The 27,700-nt window shown below is 42.3% G+C and overlaps 1 protein-coding gene across 1 annotated transcript in view; it reads left to right on the top strand.

The window, feature by feature from the left end:
• Positions 1 to 8,890: 8,890 nt before the first annotated feature.
• LOC308481828 (uncharacterized protein) overlaps positions 8,891 to 27,700 on the top strand; it is a gene marked incomplete at its 3' end in the record, with an annotated part of 630,260 nt that continues 611,450 nt past the window's right edge. The window contains exon 1 of the mRNA XM_081014533.1: positions 8,891 to 9,363. Coding sequence (XP_080870659.1) covers positions 8,902 to 9,363 — 462 coding nt within the window. The 5' untranslated portion in view covers positions 8,891 to 8,901. The remainder of the gene's footprint in view (positions 9,364 to 27,700) is intronic.

The raw sequence follows: 27,700 nt of genomic DNA, 5'->3' as shown, positions 1-27,700 counted from the left end.
AATAAAAATTATGCATGAAAAAAAAATAATAATCTTCTATCAATGACACTTTCTGTTAGCCAATTACCTCCCCAGTTTGGTATTCTAGATATATTCTAAGGCATTAGTGTTATTATCTTTCAGTGTTATCAAATAGGAGTACTCTTATTTATGCAATAGGATTCTATTTGCAAAGCTTGTTGTGATCTGAATCTAGGATTTCATATACATAGTAGATGATGCATTCACCAGAGGCAAGTCAATGCCGGTATATGTCCTAGCATTTAGATATTTTTTCAAGATTCGTTGCAACTTCACTCCTTCTAAGGCTACCAACTCACACCACACAATATTTGAAACATCCAGAAAACTCTTCCAATAATTACCACAACTTCTTTGCTTTCTGAAAATTAGCACTAAGCAATTTGCATAACATCTGCACAGCTTGGAGGGCTAGAACATTAAAACAATTAGCTCTGTATTCTACAACAGTTGCAACGGAAACAATTGGTGTAGTTAAGTTGGTTTAATATTTACTCAGAAGAGATATACTCTAGTTTGCCCTTTGCTATTAATGCTTTATTAAGAACTATCTTAGGATCAATAAGTTAGTCATATTTGCTGTTGAGAAATACTTTCCCATGCCTCTTCTCATCAAATGCTGCACCATTATTTAAATGTGTGCCTGTTTATATCTACAATGTGGGTGCAAATTCAGCCGATGTTACCCAGCTGTCATTCTATAGATGGTAATCTGCATGCATGGTATATAAACATAACAATTTGCCTAATAAAATGTTATTGTGGCATCATGTGCCAAAAAATGTGCAGATACCCCCCCAATTCAGCTATGTTGCAGTTCTATCATGCAGTCATAATTTGGGGGGGGGGGCTTATATTTGCCTAGTAAAATTATTCTTTATTGGCAACCTGACACATCACTGTTTCAGTTTGAGGCAATTTCATGTGCATGATTTTAAGATGATTAAGCAGCCATGACATCATGTATATCCTATTTCTGAACTTGCCACGATGTTTCTGAACATGATGTTGGCAATACAACCCTAGACATGCATATGCAGAAGGTTGTCTGATTGGGTTCATTGGGACTAAATCCAAGGAAAGTGGGTGTAAGAAATGAAATCAACTATTCTGACTTCCACTGTGTGAATGAATATTCCTGAATTCTCAGCATGCCTCATCGAAACAGACCTGAACATTTCCACATATAATCTGGGAATGGCAGTTGAAATGTTTAATGGGAAAGGGAAATTAGCTGTATTTATGAGTTCACCTAAACACAAGAAGGTTCAAAGGCTGGTTGGGCAGGGGTGCATATGCAAGCCCCACCCCTAATGCATGGGCATTCCTCTTCAGAACTTCATGTTTTCCACTCATAGATTAGCATGGAGCTATTACTACCTGCGTTACCAGGGAGCTATTTCTACACATAAGATGTGGATGGCACTGTGGTATGAACCACAGAGCCTAGGCCTTGCTGATCAGAAGGTTGGCGGTTTGAATCCCTGCAACAGGGTGAGTTCCCGTTGTTCAGTTCCAGCTCCTTCCCACATAGAGATTCCAAAGCACGTCAAGTGCAAGTATATAAATAGGTACCGCTCTGGCGGGAAGGTGGACAGTGTTTCCATGCACTGCTCTGGTTTGCCAGAAGCAGCTTAGTCATGCTGGCCACATGACCCGGAAGCTGTCTGCGGACAAACGCCGGCTCCCTTGGCCTATAGAGCAAGATGAGTGCGCAACCCCAGAGTCATCCACAACTGGTCCTAACGGTCAGGGGTACCTTTACATTTACCTATTACTACAGAGGTTGTTGGAAGAAGAAAGAAAATATATATGAATGATCCTCACTCAACCATCATGGATCCAGCTGAAGCTTAGAAGTATGAAGGCCAGAACAAAAAAGAGTAGTATATATTTCAGGGCCCATTATTGTTGATTAACTAAGTTAAGAATCATGGCAACTGAACCTCTGAATGATAGATTATTTAATTTCTATATTGGTGATGAGGATGAAGACTACATACCTTGTTTGCATTTTCAAAATTTTATTTGAATCATTGAAATTTGGCTTTTTACCAACAAAGCAACATTTCTTATAAATTTATGAACTTGATCATGAAATCAGAGCATACAAATTATGTCCTGCAATAGAAAGTTGCAGTTCTGAGTGCTTCTATTTAGGATTGTGGCCACTCTAGTCCATTCACACACAGAGAGAATTTTCTATTGTCTCCAGTAGCCAGTCAGCATTCTATACTGGCCAAGCATGCTCACTTCTTACTGAACTTTTTAAGGTGCTCTGCCTCCAGTTGGCTTCCCACCCACAATTCTGCATTTGGCAGGGAGCACTATGTTGACATCTTGGATTTCTCCATTGCTTTCTCTGGGTAGTGCTCAGTTCTGGGAACACCTAAAAATAACTTCTCAGTGTGAACAAGAAAGTGACTTGCCCAAACAGTCATTCATTCTGCCAATAGTGGGCAATGTGGTGGGGCCTCACTGCTCAACTGACCTCTGGTCAGCTGTATCACTACTGGGAGGTAGTGGGAGAGTGGCAAGGCAACAGAAAGTTCAGTGCTCTGCAAATGAACCATTTGAACCAATTCAGAACGTCTGCCGGTGTATTTACACCATACAGACCTCATTGGTGTCTCACCCATTCCTCTCTATCTCCAGGTAAGTGGCCTCAACATGATTGCCCAGAGACTAGATGAGTGATGATGCCTCTCACCAGGCTGCTGGCTATTTTTTTCCCTTCTAGATCTGTATATGTGTGTGCATGTTCATGTCTATGTTCATATACACACAGATATATGGCAGAGATGCAAACACACACACACACACACACACACACACACACACAAACAAACAATCCATCTCAAGCTACTCCATTCTATTTCCTCTCTTACTCAGCTGCCAGGATTTCACTCCCCGCTTTGCCTACTTCAAGCGTGCCAATACTTCCCTCATGTGCATGGGTTTTGCAGTTTGACTGCCGATGAAACCATATGAAGGCTGGAATAAGAAATAGATGGAGTGATTTCTGACTACCCTGGAACTAACTACATACTTCCATGCATACCTAACAATTTATTCCAACCGATAGACTGCCACCTATCCTGCCATTAACTTTGTTATCAGCGTTCCTTATCATGGTGCCCTGACACAATAATTGCTGGTTAGGTCTTCAAATCTATTTGCCTTTTGTTAGAATGTTTCAATAGTTTTCAGGTTCTGGTAATGCTGGAGTTCTTATTAGTTTGTAAGAAATGTTATGATCTGTCTTCCTACCATCCACCCTACACAAGCACTGGGGTATTTTAAATTAGAAAAAGAATAAATACAAGCAACAAAACTAACTTAATGCAAAAGCTCATGTTTTAATCTGTTTTAGTTAATTGTTGATTGTGATTTTCTTTTGAATGTCTTAAATTATTGTTAATTGCTCTTATTGATTATTTTATTGTTTTATCTTTTTCATAAACCAGTTTTTTTACAATCAAGAGGTGTACACATTTTATGAAATAAATAAAATATGTGTTTTTTACACACATTACTTGGCTGTAGAATCATATTGCGAAATGTGAAATGTGTGAATTTTGTGGGATGATTGTGACAGTTCGCATTGTGTTTCGCAAAGTGCAAATTCAGTAGATCCACCTTAAGTGTGAACGACCGTTTTCCTCCTCCCTAGCTCACACACATGCAAAGTGATGTGCAGGTTATTGAGGGAGAAAGAGGTGGCTCCAGATATGAGCAGTTTTTCCATCACTGTGTCCACAAAATGCTAAAAGTAAATTTGAAAACTACGCCATTGTTTATATGAAGCGAATGTCTTAGAGCAATGTATTAGCAGCTTTATTATCACATTAACATTTATGTTGTTAGAAATAGAAGTGTTATGCACAATAGACTCTTCTCTTTTTAAAAGCTCCTTGTTTATAGCAGAATCGTTTAAGCTCTGGATTTACCAGCTTGTTTAAATCAAAGTTAGGGTTATCTTTTATATTCCAATAAAATAGCCCTGCACCTCTAATGAATTAATAAGGAACATAACTTCTTTGTGAGTCTTGACCTCGGAAATTAAACTGCTTGTAAATACCGATTCATGGCTGTTCATTACCCAGATATGGTTTGCCCTATGTGATATTGCACTGCCCCTTCTTGCAAAGATCTGCATACTTATTAAACACAAGACACCATAATTCAAATATAACAATCCAGTTGAGATTGTAATGCAACACGAAGTTCAGAATTGCTTTGCCGCTCTTCCATTGTTGACCTGTGGAAGAAGGAGGGGGTGGCACAGGCACACAATTCTCTTCTTCCCTCCCTGCCTCCCTCGACCCTTTCCTTATAATAAGTGTATCTCACCCTGTTCTTCTGTTCGTAAACAGAGTGGTGCCAAATGCTTCAAAGGTGGACTGTCAATAAATTTGTTTGGTCCAGAGACAAACTGTCAAATCTGTCTGCTTTTATCTACTTGTAAACGCTGCATGTGTTTCTGATTTCTTTGTCTCTCCTTCCCAGCTTAATGCTGAGGGATTTGGGAAGCAGATTTATTTTGCTGAGCTTCTGGCTACATTCAAGTACCAAACACCACCAGAAATACTGTGGATCATCTTGCAGCAAGGGCTTAATTCATAACTCTTGGTCTCATTATTTGTGCCTAGGTTTTCTCCATTGTTGACTCAGACATACTCCTCATGGCTTTCAACTTTGGATAAACCTTAAATGGTTTATTGCTGAGGGTAGAACGAAAGAGACAGGATTGTTTGGGCCACAATTTTATTGAAGGAGCTTTAAAATACTTGGCTAGGACCAGTATGCCTATAAGATGTTCAGAGAAAGTCCACCATGATGTTTGCCTAGTACCACAATGTCCAAGCCTGAACTAAACCTCAGGAAGGCAATACAGTCCCCTTGTCAGTTAGAGGTATAAAACACGTCACTCATTTTAGCCACCTACAACTACAAAAGATTTAAAGGAGACTCCCTCAACACTGATAAGGGCTCTCCAAACTGGTTTGACCCCCAGTCCCTAAATTTATTAATAAAAAAATGGCCACCTGCCAATTGGGGTGGTGGTGCTTGATTGGGACAGCAATTGCAGGTCAGTCCACACACTCACAGGTAGCCTTGATGCAAAATGCATCATAAATAAGCTTTGACAAGCATGAAGGTCTGTCTGTGAAAGTGGTTTACTCACAGGAGCAACAAATCACCAGAAATGCTCACCCCCAGAACAAAGTGACAGCATGCCCCACTCAAGGCATGCCCCACTCAACTTCTGAAAGTGTCTCCTGTGTTAGCACTGTAACACATCTAGACTGCATGAATCAGAATTAACAGAAATGACAGCCAATTTATAATGTACGCTATGAACTGGATTTTGCCACTATTGCTTTGTATCATGTTCCTCAGATACTCCCTACAATAAGATATGTCAGCCAACTAAAGAGACAGCTTCTTGAAACTTATTTACAGATGCAAGAGAGGTTGTTCAAGTGACTTTCCCGGGTGTTGAAAGAAGGGACACATGAACTAAAATTGTGCCCAGAGGCCATGTCCTGAACCATCTATGCCGTCATCTAGTGTAAAAGGGGGGTCTTCAAGGTTATTAAAATGCCTGGTGTCTCTGTGTTTTCAAAAACCACTTATATGGAAATTGTGGAGAGTTTCCCACAGGCAACTGGTTGGCCACTTTGAGTACAGGATACTCGACTATATGGGCCATTGGCTTGATCCAGCAATGCTCTTCTTATGCTCATTGTATCACCTGGGCAACAAAGCATGGTTTTACTTCTAGCTTTATAATGACTGGTTTAATTTATCCAGGCTTAATTAAAGGTTTTAAGATTTTATTTTGAATTGACCTTCATTAGCCTATAAAGGCAAACCTCGTATTGTACATTTTTCTGAAAATGTCCTGAGGGGGAGAAAGTATTCAAGGTTGCCTGTTTCCCTGCATTCAAGCATGGCATTTGTAGTGTTAGTTTTACTGATTATAACGGTAGCACTTCTGACCAATTTCAAATGTTCCTTTTGCACTTCAGTGCCTACATACCACCATGCCAGGCTAAATTTCCTTCACCGCCAGAAGGTACCTGTGGTGTGAGAGGAATGTTAGAAATTGGAATTGCCCCTTCCTCTCAATAGGGGCAATCTCAGCTGTTGAGTGGCAGGGGCGATCTGTGTGTGAGCGAGATGCACTACAAGTGCTTTCCTCAGGCCATATCACTTCCTTACGCTCTGCTTCTCACTGGTCCTGCTCTGAACTCTCCTCAAGTTCTTTTGCCTGACTAGTGTATCTGAACTGTGGCAATGCCTTACACTTGTCTGGATGGAGAGATGCGACTGGCGCAAAGCTAAGAGTCACATCTTTTGCCTTTTTGTCTCTGGCCATTCCCACCACTTATATGCAGCCCTGAGAAAGTTGTCCAAAAAGGAAGGAGGCCCTTGGGCAGGGGAAGTTCCTGCACCCATGACTTAAAGGATTAAAAATTATGAGACTTTGTCATCTAGCTTTTTTAGACTGCCACATAGCTTGCTATGTTGCAACTGCAGCAGAAGAGGACAACAATACTGTAACATACAACAACACACTACAAAACAGAATTTTGTGGGTGTGGGTGTATTTGACTAAAGTTTATATATGGGAAGACGTGCTTAGCTTAATAAACATCCACCGCTCCTTAACATTGCACTGAATAGTTAGCGTTGTATTTCTGTGGACTCCACAGTATGGCCTCATTTAAAATGTGGTTTGAAGCCGTTTCGAGCATGTCTCCAGCTAATTATCAAGAAACAACACCTAACCAGAACTGACAACACTTAAACTGTTTTTAGTAAAGTCAGTATCTTCCTTCCCTTTTCTCATCCTCCAGTCCTCTCCCATCTTCTGGTTGAGAAACTAAATTTGATCTAAACACTTCTGGCAAACTCCCCCCTGTGATTGGTTATTCTAAACCGTTTTACTGAAAGGAACCTGGCCATAGATCATCATCATGCTTGATAATCTATGTAGTGAAAAGTTTCCAGTGAAATATATCTTCAACATAAAGAAGCAAAATGCAAGGGACTGCAGTGGGGAATAAAGATTGCCTTAGAACACATGTAGCACTTTACATCTCAAGAGCAGCAGCATTGATTTCAAGGGGAGCAGTGTGGTGTGTGAGATAATTCAGTAATAATAAGGATACAATTAGAAACAGCAACTCAAGCAATCATACAAAGAAACCAGTACTGTGCCAAAACTTTCTCAAATGTTGTATTCCTTTGCAAAAGAAGACTCCTTTTTTCTCATTAGGACATTTGAGGGTGGATTTTTTAATTAGAATTTTGGAGAATGGTGGTTTTTTGAGCTTAGCTGAGGCTCCAATACTTTAGCCACCTCATGAGAAGAGAAGACTCCTGAAATATACTCAGAGTTGAGAGTAGATTTCATGATATTTATTCACTTCATACTGGTGAGGAGGAATGGAAGTTCCCCCAGAATGTCTGCTTTATATACATTATTTACACAATGGGCCCAACGTGATTGGCTAATTACAGGATTCTCCTGTAGGCCAATCAGGTTGTGGATTCACTTCCACTTGGAGCCGGATTGGGTGGCTACTGTGGAACAATCAGACTGCTGCATTCTGGATCCTATTGTTCTAGGACCAATCAGACTGCTGCATTTTGGATCCTATTCAACTCAGTACATAACACATCCCTGCAAAATACCCTGATGTTGGGAAGGATTGAGGGCACAAGAAGAAGGGGACAACAGAGGATGAGATGGTTGGACAGTGTTCTTGAAGCTACTAACATGAGTTTGACCAAACTGCGGGATCCAGTGGAAGACAGGAGTGCCTGGCGTGCTCTGGTCCATGGGGTCACGAAGAGTCGGACACGACTAAACAACATAGCATCAGTATTAGGAATGGCAGGGTGAGGCTGTACTGCTTACATGAAAGCCTTATGAAAGCCTATGAGATGGCTATGAAAGCTGCTAAGAAATCTTACTTTGCAGCTTCCATTGCATCCGCTAGCTCTCGCCCGGCACAACTTTTTAGAATAATTAGGTCAATAATGTCCTTAGGAGGACAACCAAATTTAAGCACAAATTTGACCCACGGCTGTGAGGCATTCGCGAGCTTTTTTGCAGAGAAAGTCCTGTTGCTCCGCCGTGACCTCCCTGCCAATTTAGATACAGTGACTGAACTGGAGGCCCCTCGACTGACTTCAGGTCCAGTGTTGGACCATTTTGATCGGATACTCCCTACTGATGTGGATAGATTCCTCCAAGTTGGTAGGCCCACCACCTGCCTCCTTGATCCGTGCCCGTCTTGGCTGATTAGGGTGTGTCCAGATGTTGCGCGGACCCCCCTGGTTGAAATTATCAATTTGTCCCTTGACACGGGGACATTCCCAGGGGAACTGAAGGAAGCAGTGGTGTGTCCACTCTTAAAGAAAACTTCATTAGATCCCTTAGACCTATCCAATTACTGCCCAGTTTCAAATCTTCCATACCTGGGTAAGGTAATTGAGAGAGTGGTTGCTGAACAGCTTGGTAGGTTTCTGGAGGAAACATCGGCATTAGATCCATCTCAGTCCGGTTTCCGTCCTGGTTTTGGGACAGAGACGGCTCTGGTTGCCCTAACAGATGATCTCCGTAGACAACTGGATCGAGGCGGGTCAGGACTGCTGATCCTTTTAGATTTGTCAGCAGCCTTTGACATGGTCGATCATGATCTTCTGGACCACCGCCTCGCAGACGTGGGGGTAAAGGGCATAGCCCGTAACTGGTTGTGCTCTTTTATCTCTGGTCGGGGACAGAGGGTGGCACTAGGGAGGGAAATGTGGTCGCGCCACTCCTTGGTGTGTGGAGTGCCGCAGAGCGCAATTCTCTCCCCGATGCTTTTTAACATCTTTATGCGCCCCCTTGCCCAGATTATCCGGAGCTTTGGGCTGGGCTGTCACCAATATGCTGATGACACTCAGCTCTATCTGCTGATGGATGGCCACACCGACTCGGCCCTGAACACACTGACCAGATGCTTGGAAGCTGTGGCTGGATGGTTTCGTGGGAGCCGATTGAAACTAAATCCTTCAAAGACAGAGGTCCTATGGCTAGGTCGGGATGGCATGGGGATGAGGGACCAACTCCCTTCTCTTGCGGGGGCCCAATTAGTGCCATTGCCTTCCGTTAAGAGTTTGGATGTAATCCTTGACGCCTCCCTTTCCATGGAGGCACAAGTTACAGCAACAGCCAAGGCGACATTTTTCCACCTTCACCGCATCAAGCAGTTGGTCCCTTACCTTTCCCGCCCCGACCTGGCCACAGTGATCCATGCGACGGTCATCTCCAGGCTTGACTAATGTAATTCACTCTACGCGGGGCTGCCCTTGAAGCTGTCCCAGAAACTCCAGCGGGTACAGAATGCTGCAGCGAGGCTCCTCACGGGGTCTCTGCCATGGGAGCATATTCACCCAGTGCTTTTCAAGCTGCACTGGCTCCCGGTGGAGTACAGGATCAGATTTAAGGTGCTGCTTTTGACCTTTAAAGCCCTTCACGGCCTAGGACCCTCGTACCTACGGGACCGCCTCTCCTGGTATGCCCCATGGAGAGCCTCACAGTCCATAAATAACAACACCCTAGTGGTCCCAGGCCCTAAGGAAGTTAGATTGGCTTCAACCAGAGCCAGGGCCTTTTCAACTCTGGCTCCGGCCTGGTGGAACGCTCTGTCTCATGAGACCAGGGCCCTGCAGGATCTGATTTCTTTCCACAGGGCCTGTAAGACAGAGTTGTTCCGCCTGGCCTTTGGCTTGGAGCCAATTTGATTCCCTCCCTCCCTCTCTTTCTTTTTTCTTTTCCTTCTCCTCCTGTGATGAGGCTACATTTTAATATTTTAATGTTCCATTATTTTAATGTTGTATTTTATTTTTGTTTTTAAGTTGTAATCATTCATCTTGTTTTTATTATTGCTTGTAAGCTGCTCTGAGCCCGGCCTTGGCTGGAGAGGGCGGGGTATAAATAAAAAAAAAATTATTATTATTATTATTATTATTATTATTATTATTATTATTATTACATGGGCTCCCAACACTGCGCTCATAACACCCCAACTTCCTTACCACCTTGTCCTTCTCCTTCTTGGAAACCTGCAGTGAGTCTGGCATTTGGTTTTCCACTGACTGCTACTGCTTATCATTGCAAGTTTGCATCTTTCTTGGCTGTCCACACTTCCTGATACTCATGGGATGAGCTTCCTATGGGACTTACTTGAAGTGTGGGCACATGGGAAGGCAGAGTGCAGCCCAGTGGCTGGATGATTTGTAGAATGAAAGGAAGGACACCCAGAAGCACTCCTCTATCACCTCAAAAGTAGAGTAAGCCTCCATCATCTAGTCAAAACATATCTCTACACCCATGGAGTAAGCCCACTCTAGCTCATGGTACAGTATGAAACTATAGTATTCTTGTCATGTTGATTTTATGATATTTTATTTGTGCTTCTGCTTCAGTGTTATAATATTACAAATGAGTGCTTTTACTGACTGCATTGGAAAATGCATTGTGGCCTCTTTGTGCCTAAAAGCACTATATAAATATTGAAAATTAATCAATCCAATAATGAATTGATTTCCAGTTGGTCAGCAGAGAGCACTTCAGAGTTAGGGGAATACCAGTAGGTCCTGCAGGATCTTTTGTAAATTTTTCAAGCTTACACAGATAAGAAAAAGAGAAGCTGACCTTCAGGTATTCAGAGCAATTAATTGTACTTTAGTTGTAATTCCAAAGCTGTGCATTTCCCCTTGGCTGGCAGGGAGGGGAAAGGTGATTTTAATTTTTTCCCTAATTAATGCAAACCTTTGAAGTTCACCTTTTAGGAAGCTGAATTAGCTGTGCCTGATGGCTGTATGGTAATGCAACACACCCTGCCTCATGGGAGACCATAGATCAAGACTAACCTAATAAATCTCTCACTTCAGGACTACACAGCTTGTCAGGAAGCAGATGTTGCTTTTCATCTCCTGGGGATGGTACAAAGTATAGTGCATTACTCTGCAGCACAAGCTAGCTGGTGACCTCTGAGCAGCATAGACATTGCTCTTAGCAGGTTAAATACTGTGTGCATTTGGTGGCTAGTCAGCAGACATAGGGTTAAGGAAAGGGACAGGAAGCCCTGATGTGTTCACTCAGTGAAAAAGAAAATATTGTGACAGTGTATATTAGACTCGAACCATGAAATCCCCATAGAGCTTGACCCAATCCTTGAAAGAACAATGAATGCAGCGCTCCTCTTGTCATGAAAGTAGCGGTACTGGCACCCCTGTGAAAAAGCATCAAACACAATAGCTGGGAAGCTAAAGGGAAACAAATGTGAGAAGTTTCTACACACATTAGTGGCGACCGTGACTGTTAGCTCCACGCAGCAAGCCATTCACAAGAACCAGCTTGCTGTGCAGATCTGGCAATTTTCAGCACACAGCAAACATTCAGAAATGTAATAGGAAAACTATATTTTTTAAAAAATATATCTGGAGAAGTCCTACAGTTTGGGTCTTTTTCGGAAAGCATTGTAAACAATCTATTCCAACATGCATTGTTGGTTTGGAACTGAGCCATCACTTTGGGCCCAGCAGTTTCTGGACACTCACAGGATGAGGGGCAAAAATATATCACCCCTGGGAATTGGAAAAGGGTCGGAGAAAAGTTTTGGCATTGATAATAATTATGGATGTAGTTGTCCTGGTCCCGGGCACCCAGAACAATTGATATTTCATTCATATTGATACTTCCTTGGGAAGATGGTGGTGCTTTTTCATCAGCAGGAAATCCTCGTTTAGCAACAATCTTATTGAGCAGCCATTGGCAAGTCACAATTCCCATGTTGGTCCATAAGGAAACCCCAAATCTACAATATAGTAATCCCTTTTATTCAAACCAATCAAGATGTCAAAAAACAAGTACGCTTTTGAGTTCTCCAGAACTCTTAATCAGACTGGAGGCTGAGAGAAATCTGGGAGTGGTGGAAAAAAAGTGGAGCATTAAAGTCTTCAACAAGTTTCAGCTGTAAATCTATAAAAATCAATTTGTGCTCTATAGTACAAAGAATACTATAGCAACACAAAGAAGGTAGAAATTCCCCTGTTCCCTGTTGTAGCTTGTCAGCAAATGCTTGTCACTTCTGCCACAGGATCCTTCAGGAGTTTAATTTCTGTGCATTCTGAAGAACTTTAATGGTTTACATGCTGTGAAGACTCAATTAAGCTGACAGAAAAGCTGAAATAGAAATCAGGTAAGAGAAAAGCCAAACATATTTTAAGAGAGCTATACTTAGTGTGCATGTTGATATGATTTCAATGAAAGCAATGTTTGTGGGACCACTAGGCAGTGCTTGCAGCCCAAATTCCATATATGTACAATTTAATATTTTTAAAATCAGAATAAGTCACACTTAATTGATATTCTTTATTTTGATTGTACATCACTTTGAACAGTGATTTTATTCTTTTGCACAGTTTTTTTGGCATATCTGGTTGGCATATTAAGTAAATGATCATCATTGTATTTCTGCATACAGTATTATGACTAAGTTAACAAAATGCTGTTTCTCTAAGATATGCAGTGCAGGGAAGGAAATCGCTGAATGCTTACTGGTTTGCAGATGGAGGGGATGAAGTTTTGGAAGACAGCATCTGATCTCTTCAATTTCATGTTAGAAGGGGGTCTTAAATAGAGATGTGCATTGGATTTGGGTGAATCCTGAAATGAACTGGGCCACTCTGGACAGATCTGGGACTTTTTGAGTATGAAGTGGGATGTTTCTGAAGCACCCTGAACCAAGGCAAAGACCACTGAGATGGATATTTGGACGTTAAAAAATAAAATGGTGCAGATAAAACATCTGCAAAATGTTGTGCATTCAAATCCTTCTGCCACAGTGTCACATGCCCACACAGTTGCACTGGGCTTTGGTGTCAATTGAGCAGAACACAAGCCTGAAGCTGTTTTGTTCATTCATCATAACTCTCGAGATATCAAGGTATTGGAAGAATATATCCCCTCAGGAGGTGCTAACCTGCCAGCAATTTTCATCAAATTTTACTCCCCCAAAAGAGAAAAAAGGCAGAGTAGGTAGGTAGGTAGGCAGGCAGATGTCCAAACAAAACCCCCGAGTTCATTTGTATGTAATTTGTCCAGCTTCATCCATTCAGAAAGGGCTGCCATGCCCACAAATTTTGTTCTGCTCTGTTACAAGGAAAATAAGCTGTAGTCATTTTTCACTTTCCCCATAATAGTGAATAGGGAAGATATGAAATTTCATGTCTCCTAATCAGGTTTTGGATTCAAACCTGAACTGGATAGCCTCTGAAGCACTTCACATGAAAATGGTTTGTTTTCCAAAGCACTGAATAAAGGTCTGAACCAAATCTTGTACAACTTCCAAGTCTTTAACATGCAGTAATTATTACATCTACCCTGGTAATTAGCAGACAGAGTGGAATTCAACTAGGTTTGACTCATAGTAGACCCACTGAAATTAATGAAAATAGCTATGTTAGGGTGATGCATTTCAAGGGGTCTTCTTTAAGTCAAACTTGAATACTACCCACAATAATTATGTTGTTGTTGTTGTTTAGTCGTTTAGTCGTGTCCGACTCTTCATGACCCCATGGACCAGAGCACGCTAGGCACTTCTGTCTTCCACTGCCTCCCACAGTTTGGTCAAACTTATGCTGGTAGTTTTGAGAACACTGTCCAACCATCTCGTCCTCTGTCGTCCCCTGCTCCTTGTGCCCTCCATCTTTCCCAACATCAGGGTCTTTTCCAGGGAATCTTCTCTTCTCATGAGGTGGCCTCAGCTTCAGGATCTGTCCTTCCAGTGAGCACTAATTATATCTACAGGCAACTGTTGTTTACCAGGATCGAGATGTGAAGGGGCGAAGTAGCAAGGAGGTTGGTGTGGGGCAAATGCATCAACTCATAAGACTGATGCTGACTTCTCAGTCCCCTTCCCCTCCCAGTAAGCAACAGTGACCCACCTGCTGGGAAGCTTGCCTACTGGCTCTGCCCCACTTGTGAGACACTTCTGTTGAGGACAGCAGTTGTGTCCTCATGCCATGCTAGGCTGCTTATACCTCATTTTATGAGTGGCACGCTCACATTTCAGGCTGTAGGTCATACTGCACTTAACTGGAGTCCACAATCCACCCAACTTCAGAAATGTTCTGGTTTTGTCATGAGGCAATGAACCGCTTACATTATAATAAGCTTTAATAAGTCTGATTAAAATGTATTGTTACAAAAATAGTAGTCGTTTGGGTCCTGAAGCTCACAAGAGCAGCCCAGTTGTAGGAGTCAATGAGATTTAACTTTATTTTGCTCTGCGAATATTTCTTTGCAATCATTCATAACTTCACAGGTTTATGTTGCAGCTATTAGGCAAATTTTGCTCTGCGAATATTTCTTTGCAATCATTCATAACTTCACAGGTTTATGTTGCAGCTATTAGGCAAATTAAAATTATTTGAAAAGGAAAATTCATGTGTTCATAAAAAAAAAAAAATCTTCCGTGTTCAAGTTGATATGTTATTGCTGTGGAGTCTTCATGAATTAACTTCTTTTAGAGGAGTGCTTTTCTGAAGTCCCAGATTCTATTTTATTTATTTTTAGTTAATGAGATGGCCAGGGCTCTTGATGCCCTTCAGAAAACCTTGTACTCCCTTACCTTATAGGTTATGTGGAGCCCCATCTGAAGAGCAAACAAAATAGGAGATGCTAACAAGTGTCAGCATGATGGAAAAGCTTTATCAGAGGAGGAGGTCCTGAAGTATGACCTCAGAGGTGGCCAGACTCTGAATTATTCTAATCTGTTCTTGAAGTTAATTCCATAGCCAGATACCCATGACCAAAATAGTCTTATCTGCAGCTCTGTTCAGGTCCACTTGATCTGTATCGTTAAATAGGAGTTGAAGTGACTTGTCAATTCACCACCTGTCAGCATATAGCAAGGACCCGATTTCCTAACCGTTCCTTGAAGTTTAATACCAAGAACTTTATCAGCAGAGGAAGGTAACTGGGAGCAGGGTTTAACTTGAGCCAAGGTGAGCTAGGAGTCCAGTCCGGAGCCTCTTTAAAGGCAGATTTAAGAGGGTCATATTAGCTACTGAAGGCAGGAGTTGGTTGATTTTACATTCGTTTGCTCTTAAGCAGCTAATTTCCCCACAATTATGTATTTACATTTCAGTCAACAATATTTACAAATGCAGTTTTCATTTATGGTTTAAGTGTTCCAGCTTTAAATGGTCCACACAGGCCAAAAGTATCTCAAGGACCATCTGATCCTTATGTGCCACATCAATCACTAAGGACTTCTTGTGGAACACTTTTGGTGGTCCCACATGCCCCTGAGGGCTTAGCTGGCCTTTATCAAGGACCAAGCTTTAAATTCAGCAGGTCCTGCTCTGTGGAACGTCTTTCCAATGTCCCTTTCAGACACTGACCAAAAACTGCTGACCAGTTTTTACTGAAGTGTTGAATGTTTTTATTGTAGTATTGTGTTTTTAAGGTATATGCCCCCTTGCAATGTTTTATATGAACGTGTGGTTTTAAAAGATACAGTAATAAAATAAATGCAACAATAATAGAACTATCCTTCAATGCATCCCCTTCAATCTTTACCTAACTAGTTTTTCTGCTTAGGCTGTTGATTGCTCTAAAAATGTCAGGCAAGGAATTATCAGAAGAACTTAGAACTGTCTGCCTGATAATTAGCTATTCAACAGCAGCTATCAAATAATGTAGCGATGAACAGAAAGTATGAAGCGCATATATAATTCTTATGGAATATAACTTATTATGTAACTCAAATCACCATTGCTAACAATGCAAAATGGTGGCTGTATTGTGTGGCAATATCAGTAAGACCTTTAACACCAGGAATTAGTATAATCTTGTACTGAGTAACTTTCTTTCTTTAAGGAGAAAGCTAGTAAATCCTACTGTTTAGCATTCACGGGATCATGTGTCTGTCCAGTGCTTTTTTTCTGGGGGTACGCAGGGGGATGCATTCCCCTAAACATTTTTTGAATCTAATGGGAGAAGAAACTATTTTTTTAAAATTGTTTATTCTCTAGCTCAGTGAATTGTCAGTTCCGTTGATACCCCTGATGGCGGGCCTCACTTCCTGCCACGGTGTATCCTGAGTCTCAGACAGAAGCGAGCGTTTATGGTGATTTTTTTGAGTCAAAATGAGAGTACCCCTAAACATTTTTAAGAAAAAAAGCACTGTGTATGTCCAATATATATGATACAGTTCTGTTTTTTTAAAACACACACACACACACACACACACACACACGAAAACATTTGAGTAAAATCAGAAAACAATACTGCAGGGAATATAAAAAATAATGATTAGGATTATTATCAGAATCCAAATATGGCTTTATGAGAAATACCCACCCACCCCCAAACCTCCCAAACTGTATGAGAGTACTACACACACACACACACACACACACACACACACACTAAAATTATGTTTAGCTTTTCAACATCTACTGTGTTCAGTTCAAACATTATAGAGTCAGTGTGGTGTAGTGGTTAGAGAGCATCAGACTATGACCTGGGAGACCAGGGTTCAAATTCCCACTTGACCATGAAACTCCCTGGGGGACCTTGGACTTTTCACTGCCTCTCAGCTATCGTATCTCACAAGGTTGTTGTGAGGATTAAATGAGGAGAGGGGAAAGATGAGAACCCAGTATGATTATTAAATAAATATTAAAACAACCAAACATGTCCTTTATTTTCTGTACAAAAGTTTGCCTTGGTGGGAACTGATCTGTGCAGCAATGGTGCAAGAGTGAAGGAATTATTGGCGTAAGAGAAGAAACTGAATACACATAGGAACTAATGTTTCAATAATATTATGTTGTTGTTGTTTAAAAAGAAATATTTATTTCATTTCCTTCCATTTCATTTATTTCATTCATTTCTGCCAAGACTGAAATGTGGTGAGGAAGGAATTGCTTCTTGGAAATTGCAAATGAGTGTATGAGCTATAAGGGAATGATGTATGTAATAAATCTCCAGATTAGACAGGGAATACTAATGAGTTTAAATAATATCAGATTAGGGCACTTGGATTCAGCAGAATCACTGAGCCACAGCAGGCAAGTTTGCTTTGCGTTCTCCCTTTCCCAATCTCCCAGCCTCTCTCTCTTTTACAGCTTGAATGGATTAATTACTGGTTCAGCGCAAGGTTAATAATCACTATCAACTGTCAGATTCACTTAAGAGTTTACTGTAGAGATATTAACAACACACTGACATTGCAAAGCTTTGGACATTTTGTAGTCAGCTCTGCCAGGGAAGAGAAGGGTAGGGGAGACTCATGGAATGCATTAGCCATACAAACACTGATCTGTGACCAAAGTACCTTAGCTGGTAGAAAAAAGAACAAACAAACAAAAAGCGGGGGGAGATCCTCATGAGATAGTTTCATTATCCAAGGCATTCTTCTTCCTAGTGATGCTTCTGCAGGGCAAAAGAAGCCTTCTGTGGAAAACATCAGCAATTGGGCGCAGAAAAAATAGGTGCTCTTGTCCAAAGCATCACATAACCAACAATTATGCCCAAAAGAAAAGCTTCTTTCGTGGGCCAGTTAGGCTTAATCAAAAGGTAAAGAAGAAAAAGGCAAAAGGAAGCAAGTGGATCCCCTACTCCAGATAATAAATTCATAGCAGATTCAGGTTTTTATGCACAACCGAGTCTTGGGCTAGGCAAAAAAGTGGTGCAAATAAATATCACCAGCATATTCTATCACCTCCTGTCCTATTGGACCCCTTTCTCCTTAAACTGATGGAGGAAAGAGTCTCTCCTATCTGTGGCTTTCCTTGATGGATCTAAGCAGCCTTATCTTACATTGTTAAATCTCATTAGTATTTCCTGTCTAATCAGAAGAATTATTGCATACATCATTTCCCTGAAGCTCACATGGAAGTGCATCCTCTGGTGTATTGTGCCATCCCTTCCAGCTGTTATCTCCACCCACCCCTGCCCACCACCATCTGCAAGAGAGGCAGCGCTCTTTCCTCAAGGGCACTGCAGGATGTCCTTGACACCTTGGACGAGGTAAAATGTTGGATGAGTCAGCATTTCCCTTGGTCCTGTATTGTTGTTCTTTTCTTTTCTTTCCCACAGCCATGCTAATATGGGGTCAAACATAATGTTGGCACAGCAACCCAGTAATTAAGCCACAGCTTTTTTTTCTCATGGGTGCAAATTCAAAAAATATACATGGGCTCTACTTGTTTGACTTCTGTGCAAGACCACCAATAGCTGCTAATAGGAAGGCGCTGACAATGGTTTTCAAAGCATGGGAATGGGAGCAATCATTTTTTGATCACACTGACCAGGACAGAAAGCGTCATGTAAGTGTATGAGAGAGAGCTGATTCGAAACAGCACAGTGAAACGGACATGTTATTGCCTGCCTGAAATCAAATTTCTAGAGGGAAATGGATTTACCGAGTGGCTCTCATGATCCCCTCTCAGCCTTAATTTTCTCCTCTGTAAAATGGGAAGAACAAGATTATAAAAAACCATATTCTTTACATATATTATATTTTTGGCAATATTACAAATGCTATGTAAATTAGTGTTTACATAAACAACAAAACATAAACTCCTCTACCTCCTGGGAACACTAAATCTATTTCCATACTTGTCACACTTCTGCACAGTTCTAGCTAAAGTTCTCATTTGATTGGAGACACAAAGGATTTTTTTGCTGTGCAATTATAGATGTCTACTCAGAAACAATGAGGCTTATTCCAGAGTACGTGTGTATAGAATTACACCCTTAATGTTTCAGTCAATAGGGAAAAAATAACTTGAATAGCTTAAAAATAAAGGAAGTTCTCAGTAGTTTTTTCCTGTTAGTGAGTCATTGTTTGTGTGTGTGTGTACACACACACCTCCATACAATTCTATACATCTCAGCCTCCTTTGAATGGCAAACTCCTTATTGAATTTAGTTCTGTCAATCCTGTATTCAGCAGCAGCTGAAATTTAGGCTGCTCTCGGCAGTGTCTACAGAATTGCCAGATGAATGCATGTGGTGGTCGGTGATGATGTAGGAAGCAGAGAAGCCATAGCTTTCATTGAAAAAATACATCCAGACATGCAGATTAAGTGAGATGATTCATTCCCCCAGCCCCAAACTGGGAGGAACTTCAATATTCTACATCAAGAAGATTAAAAACCAGCCTTGATAGGGAAAGGTGCAGTTGAGCAGTCTCTAGCAAAATGATTTTTTTTAAAAAAAATAATGACAAAATCTATTTTCTTTTAGCAATCCAGACATGAATTGATAAAACTAATGGTGTCTTCTTCTACAAATTGGAAGTGGTGCTCCCTAGAGGACAGGACTCTGGGGCAAACATCTGGGGCTCTACTCAGCAGGGCTGGCTTACCACATGTGTGATGATCAGGTATCCACATCCTGAGGCATTTCACATGCAGAGACCAACTTGGGCAAACTGGAAGGAGCAGAAGAGTAGACAGAAGTGCATGATAAGCAGTGTACTTAATATTTGTATCACTCATGACATCATTATTAATCACATAGCGTGTTCTCCTTCAGGGAGAGCACGGGTTGCGGTGGGGTCTACTGAGCCACCCCTTTGTTGCCAGGCAGGTTCTCCAAGATGGCCAGGAGGCAGTGATTGATTGCTGAGTTGCTGGGGGAAAAGTTATGTTGCAATTTTGGTGGGAGGGGTAAAAGGTTTAAATACTCTGCACGCAGCTTGATACTTTCTCTTTGCTGCGTGCAACGGATCACCCGCCCACCAGCCCTTGAGTAAGGGGTTGTTGCGTTGACCTTGCTATGTCTGTCATGGGGTCGTCTGCCTTCAAGCAGGGGCCTGGTAGGAATTTTTCCACCTGGCAAATTGGCCGGCTGGGTGGTTTTTGCCTACTGCATAACAAATTGTCACAACTTGTAAGGTTGCAGTTAGGCATTGGTTATAAATCTGGTGGAGGAGGGGTTAGGATAGGCTGGGCCTGCCCCTCCATGGTTGCTGCGGAAAGGGAATTCCGTTAAAGGAATCCTGGGGCTTGCCATCTTTTCCTCCAATCCCTGGAATGGGGCTAGGGCCGGCAAGCCTTCGGGGAGCATGCGGGTGAGAATTGAGGGTCTGTGACTCAGCTCCATTTCTCCCCGACTTGCTTTCCCCCGCACTGTCTTTCGGTGGTGCCCGGAAGTCAGTTCTGTCCCCAGGCGGGGGGACAGATAATCTTATGTGTCCGTTGTGAGTTATTTGGGGGGTGGATTGGGGACCTCGACACACAACTTTCTTTTTAAAAGAACAATAGGCATCAGCAGAAGAGCACATGCTGAAAGAATGTTTTAAGCTTTCCCACCATAGCCAAAATCTCAGTAAAATGAACTGTCCCATTGGCGACAGCCCCTGACACAGGAATTAGTATGAGAGAGGAAAAAATCCAACTGGGGGAAGTTGCCTCAGCAAACCCATTGACCCCAATGGGAGTCCACACCACTCTGAAAGCTGCATTAGGGTATGATTTTTATTAGTAATGTAGTTGGAAAGCCTAAGCTTCTCCTCCCAGCATGTTGTGATGCTGATGGCAATCCCTAGTGCCTGATATTTTGTTGTTGTTGTTTGTTGTTGTAAATGACTGCTAATCATGATGTTAGTTTCAAGTGTAGCTACACCCTTGAGTGAGCAAATCATGTTGCAATTATTTCATGATAAGATGACTAATAGATTTTGCAGTGCAACCCTGCTACCTACCCTTATGAATTCAATTTATTTGAATAGTGTAAAACTACCTCAGATTTTCTTCGGATGTTTTGCCAAAGCAGGTCAGACACATTACGCCTCTCTGAATACCAGTTGCTGGAAATCACAGGTGGGCAGAGTGCTGTGGGCATTTATGTCCATCTTGCAGCCCTAAATGGCCACGGTCCTGTATACCTGAAGGAGTGTCTCCACCCCCATCGTTCAGCCCGGACACTGAGATCCAGCACCGAGGGCCTTCTGGCGGTTCCCTCATTGCGAGAAGTGAGGTTACAGGGAACCAGACAGAGGGCCTTCTCAGGAGTGGCACCCACCCTGTGGAACACCCTCCCTTCAGATGTGAAGGAAATAAACAGCTACCTTATCTTTAAAAGACATCTGAAGGCAGCCCTGTTTAGGGAAGTTTTTAATATTTAATGCTGTATTGTTTTTAACACTCGATTGGGAGCTGCCCAGAGTGGCTGGGGAAACTCAGCCAGATGGGTGGGGTATAAATAAAAAATTATTATTATTATTATTATTATTATTGCAGGCTTCCCACAGAAATCTGGCTGACCACTGTGAGAACAGGATGGGGATTAGATGGGCCATTGGCCTGATCCAACAGATTAACATTATGTTCTTATTTGCCTTGATTATTCCCTCAGCTGAAATCCTATACCAATGCTAAAAAGCAGACTTAATAATGGTTCTCAGGCAGATTCTCAAATGAGTTCACAAATTCCTTTCTGCGTTGTTGTTTTTGTTTTTTTAAAAAAGCCTCTTCTTAGCACTACAAGTAGGGAGAGAAGACAGAGGTGGGACCAGAGGGGAAATGTGCATTTTTCTCTTAAGATAGTCCTGGATCCTATCCAAACTGTCAACCAAGAGATCCAGTCATCTACTTCATGCTTGAGTGTTACTTGAAACTATCTAGGCTGTCTGTCACTGCAGTTAAATACACTCCTAAGTGTCTGGACCAGCATCTGTCAGGGAGGAAGGCCAAGCGGCCATCATCAGAGGTTAGTTTCCGGCAGGCCAACAGAGATGCCAGCACTTTGTCTCTACAAATCAGAGCTGGAAGCCTGTAGGGGAGAACCATGCTATATGACAGACACGCTGTTACTGTACATAAAGGGAGGGCAAGAGTGCTCTGCAGGTAGCTTTGATTGATGTTCATTGCCCTTGGTAAACATGCTCCTTAGGCAGCATGTTTGCTCCAACAAATGTGCTCTGGAAACAACACCCCTGCGAAGCGACACACTGTTTCCTTAAATAAAGAATAAATCAATATCTCAAGGATCTTTCTACTGTAAACTGTTAACTGTTTTGGTCCCACTATGTTGGAAAAAGCCATGTAGCCCATTAAATAGGCTGCTTCTACATAGTATCTAGTTCTGATTTTGCGTGGGGTGATGCTGTCCCACACTACATTGGCATGGCTGTCAGGGACTAACACTGATGATGGAGATACACAGTATGCCTATTCTACATTACTGCCAGGGAGTGTCATTGTTTTTTGTTGTTGTTATTTTGGAACAACATGGTTCACGTTTGGAGAAAGCATCACAACTGTGTGATATATCTCATTTCAGAAAACTCAGAAGATAATCAGATCTGAAGAATACAAATGCTTATTATTTATTTATTATTATGATTTATTAAATTTCTATATTGCCATTCATCTGATGATCAAAGGGTGGTTTACAATATAAAAACACAAAAATACATAGCATAATAAAAACAGAAATAATACCAACCCTCCAGTTTACAAGGCTATAGATAAAGGCCTGGGAGAAGAGGAATGTTTTTGCTTGGCACCTAAATATATGTAATGAAAGTACCAGGCAAACCTAGTGTTGCCATACATCTGGAATAATGCGGTCGGAAGCAACAATTTTTGTGTCTGGATTTTCACTATGGCAACCCTATGCAAACCTCTCTGAGAAGAGCATCCCACAAGCAGGGAGCTACCACAGAAAAGGCCAGTTCTTGACTTGCTGTCTTCCTGACATCTTGCGGAGGAGGCACATGAAGAAGGGCCTCAGATGATGATCACAGGGTCCTCGTTGGTTCATATGGGGAGAGGTGGTCCTGAGCCCTTTAAGACTTTATAGGTCAAACCAGCACTTTGAATTGGGCTCAGAAACGAATTGGCAGCCAGTGCAGTTGGGTCAGGAGTGGTATTATATGGCCAAACCTTCTTGCTCTGGTGATTGATTTGATTTATTATATTTCCATGTCACAGGTGGACGAATGTCACATTGGGCAGAGGCCTGGTCAGCCTCTCCTGATGCGACAGTCGTCATGCACGCAATGCAGGATCCAGTGCTGGGGCAGCACTGTGGGACAAAGCCTTGAAACCAGGACATGCCAATTTCAAGTCAGAAATCATGGTGGCTTTACCAATTCTGGGACCATCCTGGCAAAATCGGGGCACTTGAAAGGGCTGGTCGTATGGAAGGCAGGAAGACTAATAATAATAATAATAATAATAATAATAATAATTTATTTATACCCTGCCCATCTGGCTGGGTTTTCCCAGCCACTCTGGGCGGCTTCCAATAAAATATTAAAATACAATAGTCTATTAAACATTAAAAGCTTCCCTAAACAGGACTGCCTTCAGATGTCTTCTAGAAGTCTGGTAGTTGTTTTTCTCTTTGACATCTGGTAGGAGGGCATTCCACAGTGCGGGTGCCACTACCGAGAAGGCCCTCTGCCTGGTTCCCTGTAACTTGGCTTCTTACAGCGAGGGAACCGCCAGAAGGCCCTCGCCGCTGGACCTCAGTGTCCGGGCAGAACGATGGGGATAGAGACACTCCTTCAGGTCAGCACCAACACTTTGAATTGTGCTTGGAAACGTACTGGGAGCCAATGTAGGTCTTTCAAGACTGGTGTTATGTGGTCTCAGCAGCCACTCCCAATCACCAGTCTAGCTGCCGCATTCTGGATTAGTTGTAGTTTCCAGGTCACCTTCAAAGGTAGCCCCACATAGAGTGCATTGCAGTAGTTCAAGCAAGAGATAACTAGAGCATGCACCATTCTGGCGAGACAGTCCATGGGCAGATAGGGTCTCAGCCTGCATACCAGATGGAGCTGATAAACAGCTGCCCTGGACACAGAATTGATCTGTGCCTCCATGGACAGCTGTGAGTCTCAAATGACTCCCAGGCTGCGCACCTGGTTCTGATTTGAAAGAGAGATAGAGCTGGGTATCATCTGCATACTGATGAACACCCAGTCCAAACCCCCTGAGGATCTCTCCCAGCAGCTGCATGTAGATGTTGAAAAGCATGGGGGAGAGGACAGAACCCTGAGGCACCCCACAAGTGAGAGCCCAGGGGTCTGAACACTCATCCCCCACAACCACTTTCTGAACATGGCCCAGGAGGAAGGAGCAGAACCGCTGTATAACAGTGCCCCCAGCTCCCAGCCCCTCTAGACAGTCCAGAAGGATTTTATGGTCGATGGTGTCAAAAGCCGCTGAGAAATACAGCAGAACTAGGAAACAGCTCTCACCTGTGTCCCTTGCCCATTGGAGAACCTTGACCAGTGTGACCAAGGCAGTTTCAGTCCCATGATGAGGCCTGAATCCCACCTGGAAGGGATCCAAATGGTCCGCTTCTTCCAGGCATACCTGGAGTTGTTCAGCAACCACTCGCTCAATCACCTTGCCCAAGAATAGAAGATTTGAGACTGGGTGATAGTTGGTCATATTGGCCGCATCTAAAGATGTTTTTTTAAGAAGCGGTTTGATAACCACCTCTTTCAGTGGGTCTGGGAAAACTCCATCACAGAGAGAAGCATTCACCACCCTGTGAAGCCCATCGCCCAGCACTCCCCGGCTAGCTTTTATAAGCCAGAATGGGCAAGGATCAAGGAGACAGTAGGCACAGCCAAAATAAATGAGAGGCAAAGCCAGCTAATCCTAGTTTTGCTCCTGTCCTCCTCCTTGCTGAACTCAGTAAGGGCAGTGCTGATAAACAGTGCTAACCACTGACTGATTGTTAAGTAGGAAGGCAGACAGGTGGGGGTTGCCTTGGGGAGAATGAGGTGGGTGGGGCAGTGCCCCAGTTGCCCTAATGGACCAGCCTCCATTAGTCACAAACACAGGTGCTAACACTGCCTTATACCAAGGCAGACTATTTGTCCATTGAGCTCAGTACTGTCTGCACTAACTAAAAGAGGTTCTCCAGGAGTTCAGGCAGGGGACATTCCCAGCCCTACCTGGTGATTGAACTTCCAGCTTTCTACATGCAAAAGCTGTGGCCTTTCTCTCCTGGGCGATCTTTAGCCAGTCTCCATCTTTCAGCCTAGCCTATCTGACAGGGTTATTGTAAAGACATAATGGTCAGCGGGGAACCATGTCAGCCACCTTGAGCTCCTTAGAGAAAGGGTGTGCTATAAATGTAACAAATAAACAAATATCCTTCATTTAAAACCAGGTACAGAAGGTTGCAGTGGTTTCATTTTGGATCTAGACTCTGTTGCTGCTGGTGAAGGTTATTCCCCTCAGGTTAACTTTTGCTTCCCCCATCAGAGATGGATTTAGGGCAGCGTGGCTGCTTCTGCTGCACTAGGTGCCACAGGGCACCACAACTATGATGTAGTGAATGTGAGAGGCTGAGGGGCACTGAATTCTGGCCTCACACAGGGCAACGCTGAAATTTGAAAGTCTGCCCTGATCCCATACAGTTCTGCTGATTTAAAACTGTGAACAACCATTGAAGCAGAGTAACTGTTGAAGCAACATTGAGGGAAGAGAGCACATTATTTTTCTTTTCTTGTTGCTCTGTCTCGATCAGTCAAATGCTTACTGGTGCCATCCCATCAAAGCTGGGGGTTGGTTGTGGTTTAATGTAGCTTCAGTTTCTTACAGCTGGATCATCTGCATGTTTACACAGAAGTAAGGTCCACTAAACTCAGTGGGGCCAGCTTCCAAGTAAGCCTACCTAGGACTGCAGCCTGAGTGTAAACTGAATAAACAGATTAGGAGTCAGCTTGGTTGTTTTCTCTCTCCCTGCAGTAGCCATGCAAATCCCTTTATTTGGATGGAGATTTGAGCAAGGAAAAAACCTTCATTTCTAAAGGAAGGAAGCAGGCCTTGACAATATTTTCTCTCAAAGCAGGAGATGTTGGATGACTGTGTTAATATTTTTCTTTGTAAACACATGCATTCCCCCTGTTCTTTGCCCAGTTAGATCTTGTTCTTCTGTTTTCTCAGCTTATGTCTATCCTTTCCCATTCATCTTTCTTTGACTCTCTTGCCCTTGCATCTTCCACACTGCTATTTGCCTGAGAAATATTCACATCTACCTCTTTCTCTCTCCAGTCACATTCTGGGGCCTTCAGTCCACTCCCCGCACTTGTGCCATATATTGATTATTCAGATTTGCACAAGATCAGAAAACCGCACAAGCAAATTACTTGATGGTGTGCTTTTGCACATTTCTTGGGCGGGGATTTCTCTTTCCATAAAACATGGTCATACAACTATCTACCCACATGCCTGGTCAGTACTTAATTGGCATACTATGATCAAATTTTAGAAGGTGGAGACACACGAAAAGTGATAAATAAATTCAAATACATGTATGTGTGGATTACTCTAGTTTAATTTGAATGTGGATGAAATGGATTAATTCAGGACCAGATTTAGGTTTGATAAGGCCTTAAGCTACTGAAGGTAATGGGGCCCTTTATATGTCCAGCTGTCCTTTGTCAACAACAAACTGTCACTGTTTTGTTGTTGCTGTTGTTGAATATATGCTATACAGTGGTACCTCAGGTTAAGTACTTAATTTGTTCCGGAGGTCCGTTCTTAACCTGAAACTGTTCTTAACCTGAAGCACCACTTTAGCTAATGGGGCCTCCTGCTGCTGCTGCGCCGCCGGAGCCCGATTTCTGTTCTTAACCTGAAGCAAAGTTCTTAACCTGAAGCACTATTTCTGGGTTAGCGGAGTGTGTAACCTGAAGCGTATGTAACCTGAAGCATATGTAACCTGAGGTACCATTGTATGGTAATTTATGAGCAAACCAGTGATATTTTAGGGGGCAGGATAGCAGGCGGGGCTATGATGTAACTATGATATACTTACATCATAGGAGCCTACACAACACAAAACACTGTTGCTATATGTAGGTTTTGTTTTATTTGTTTTTATCTTATATTTTGGAAATGTACATCCAGGTTTTTTTCCTTTAAATTTTTTTGGGGCCCTAAACTATAGCTTGTTTAGCTTATACGTAAATCCGGCACTGGATTAATTACTAAATAATGCCCCAAAGCCCCTATTTTTCTTGGATTCTGTTTACATTCCTTGTAAGTCTCCCTTTTCTTTTCCTCTTATCTGTGCATCATTCTAGGATTTTCAAACATTCAATGCATGTGCAGTCTGTGTACAAAAATGGCTGAGCTGTACATATCAATAAGTGTAGACTCTTTTACACAGACACTTGTGCATTTGCACCTATGCTCACGGTAACATGCAAACAAGCTCTTGACACTCCCCTTTCCTTTTCCTTTCCCCAAGCCTACCGTATATATCTTTCCTATTCACGAGCAGAGTTTAATAGGTAGCAGGCTTATCCCTTGAACCTGAATTCAATGCCAAAGTATTATAGCTGGATACTTTCAAGTGTGTTTAAGTGTGCATTTATAATAGAAAGGTTGGAGAGATTCTGCATACATTTTAATATGTGGCTTTCATATGTTTTTGAGGGTTTGGAAAGCTTTAGAGTGCAAATGATCCTACAGTGAGGTTTTGAAGGGTTTTAAAACTGTAGAAAGAATGGTGAAAGCAATCATATAAATGTATTCTTGTTATTGTTTCCAGCTATAATAAATGATTCCACTTTTTAATAACTTTGTTCCCATGTTGCATATTATATGAGGC

The sequence above is a fragment of the Podarcis pityusensis genome (genome assembly GCF_964106645.2).
Source record: "Podarcis pityusensis genome assembly, chromosome: 7".
NCBI classification, from domain to species: Eukaryota; Metazoa; Chordata; class Lepidosauria; order Squamata; family Lacertidae; genus Podarcis; species Podarcis pityusensis.
This window is presented reverse-complemented; position numbering and strand designations above follow the sequence as displayed.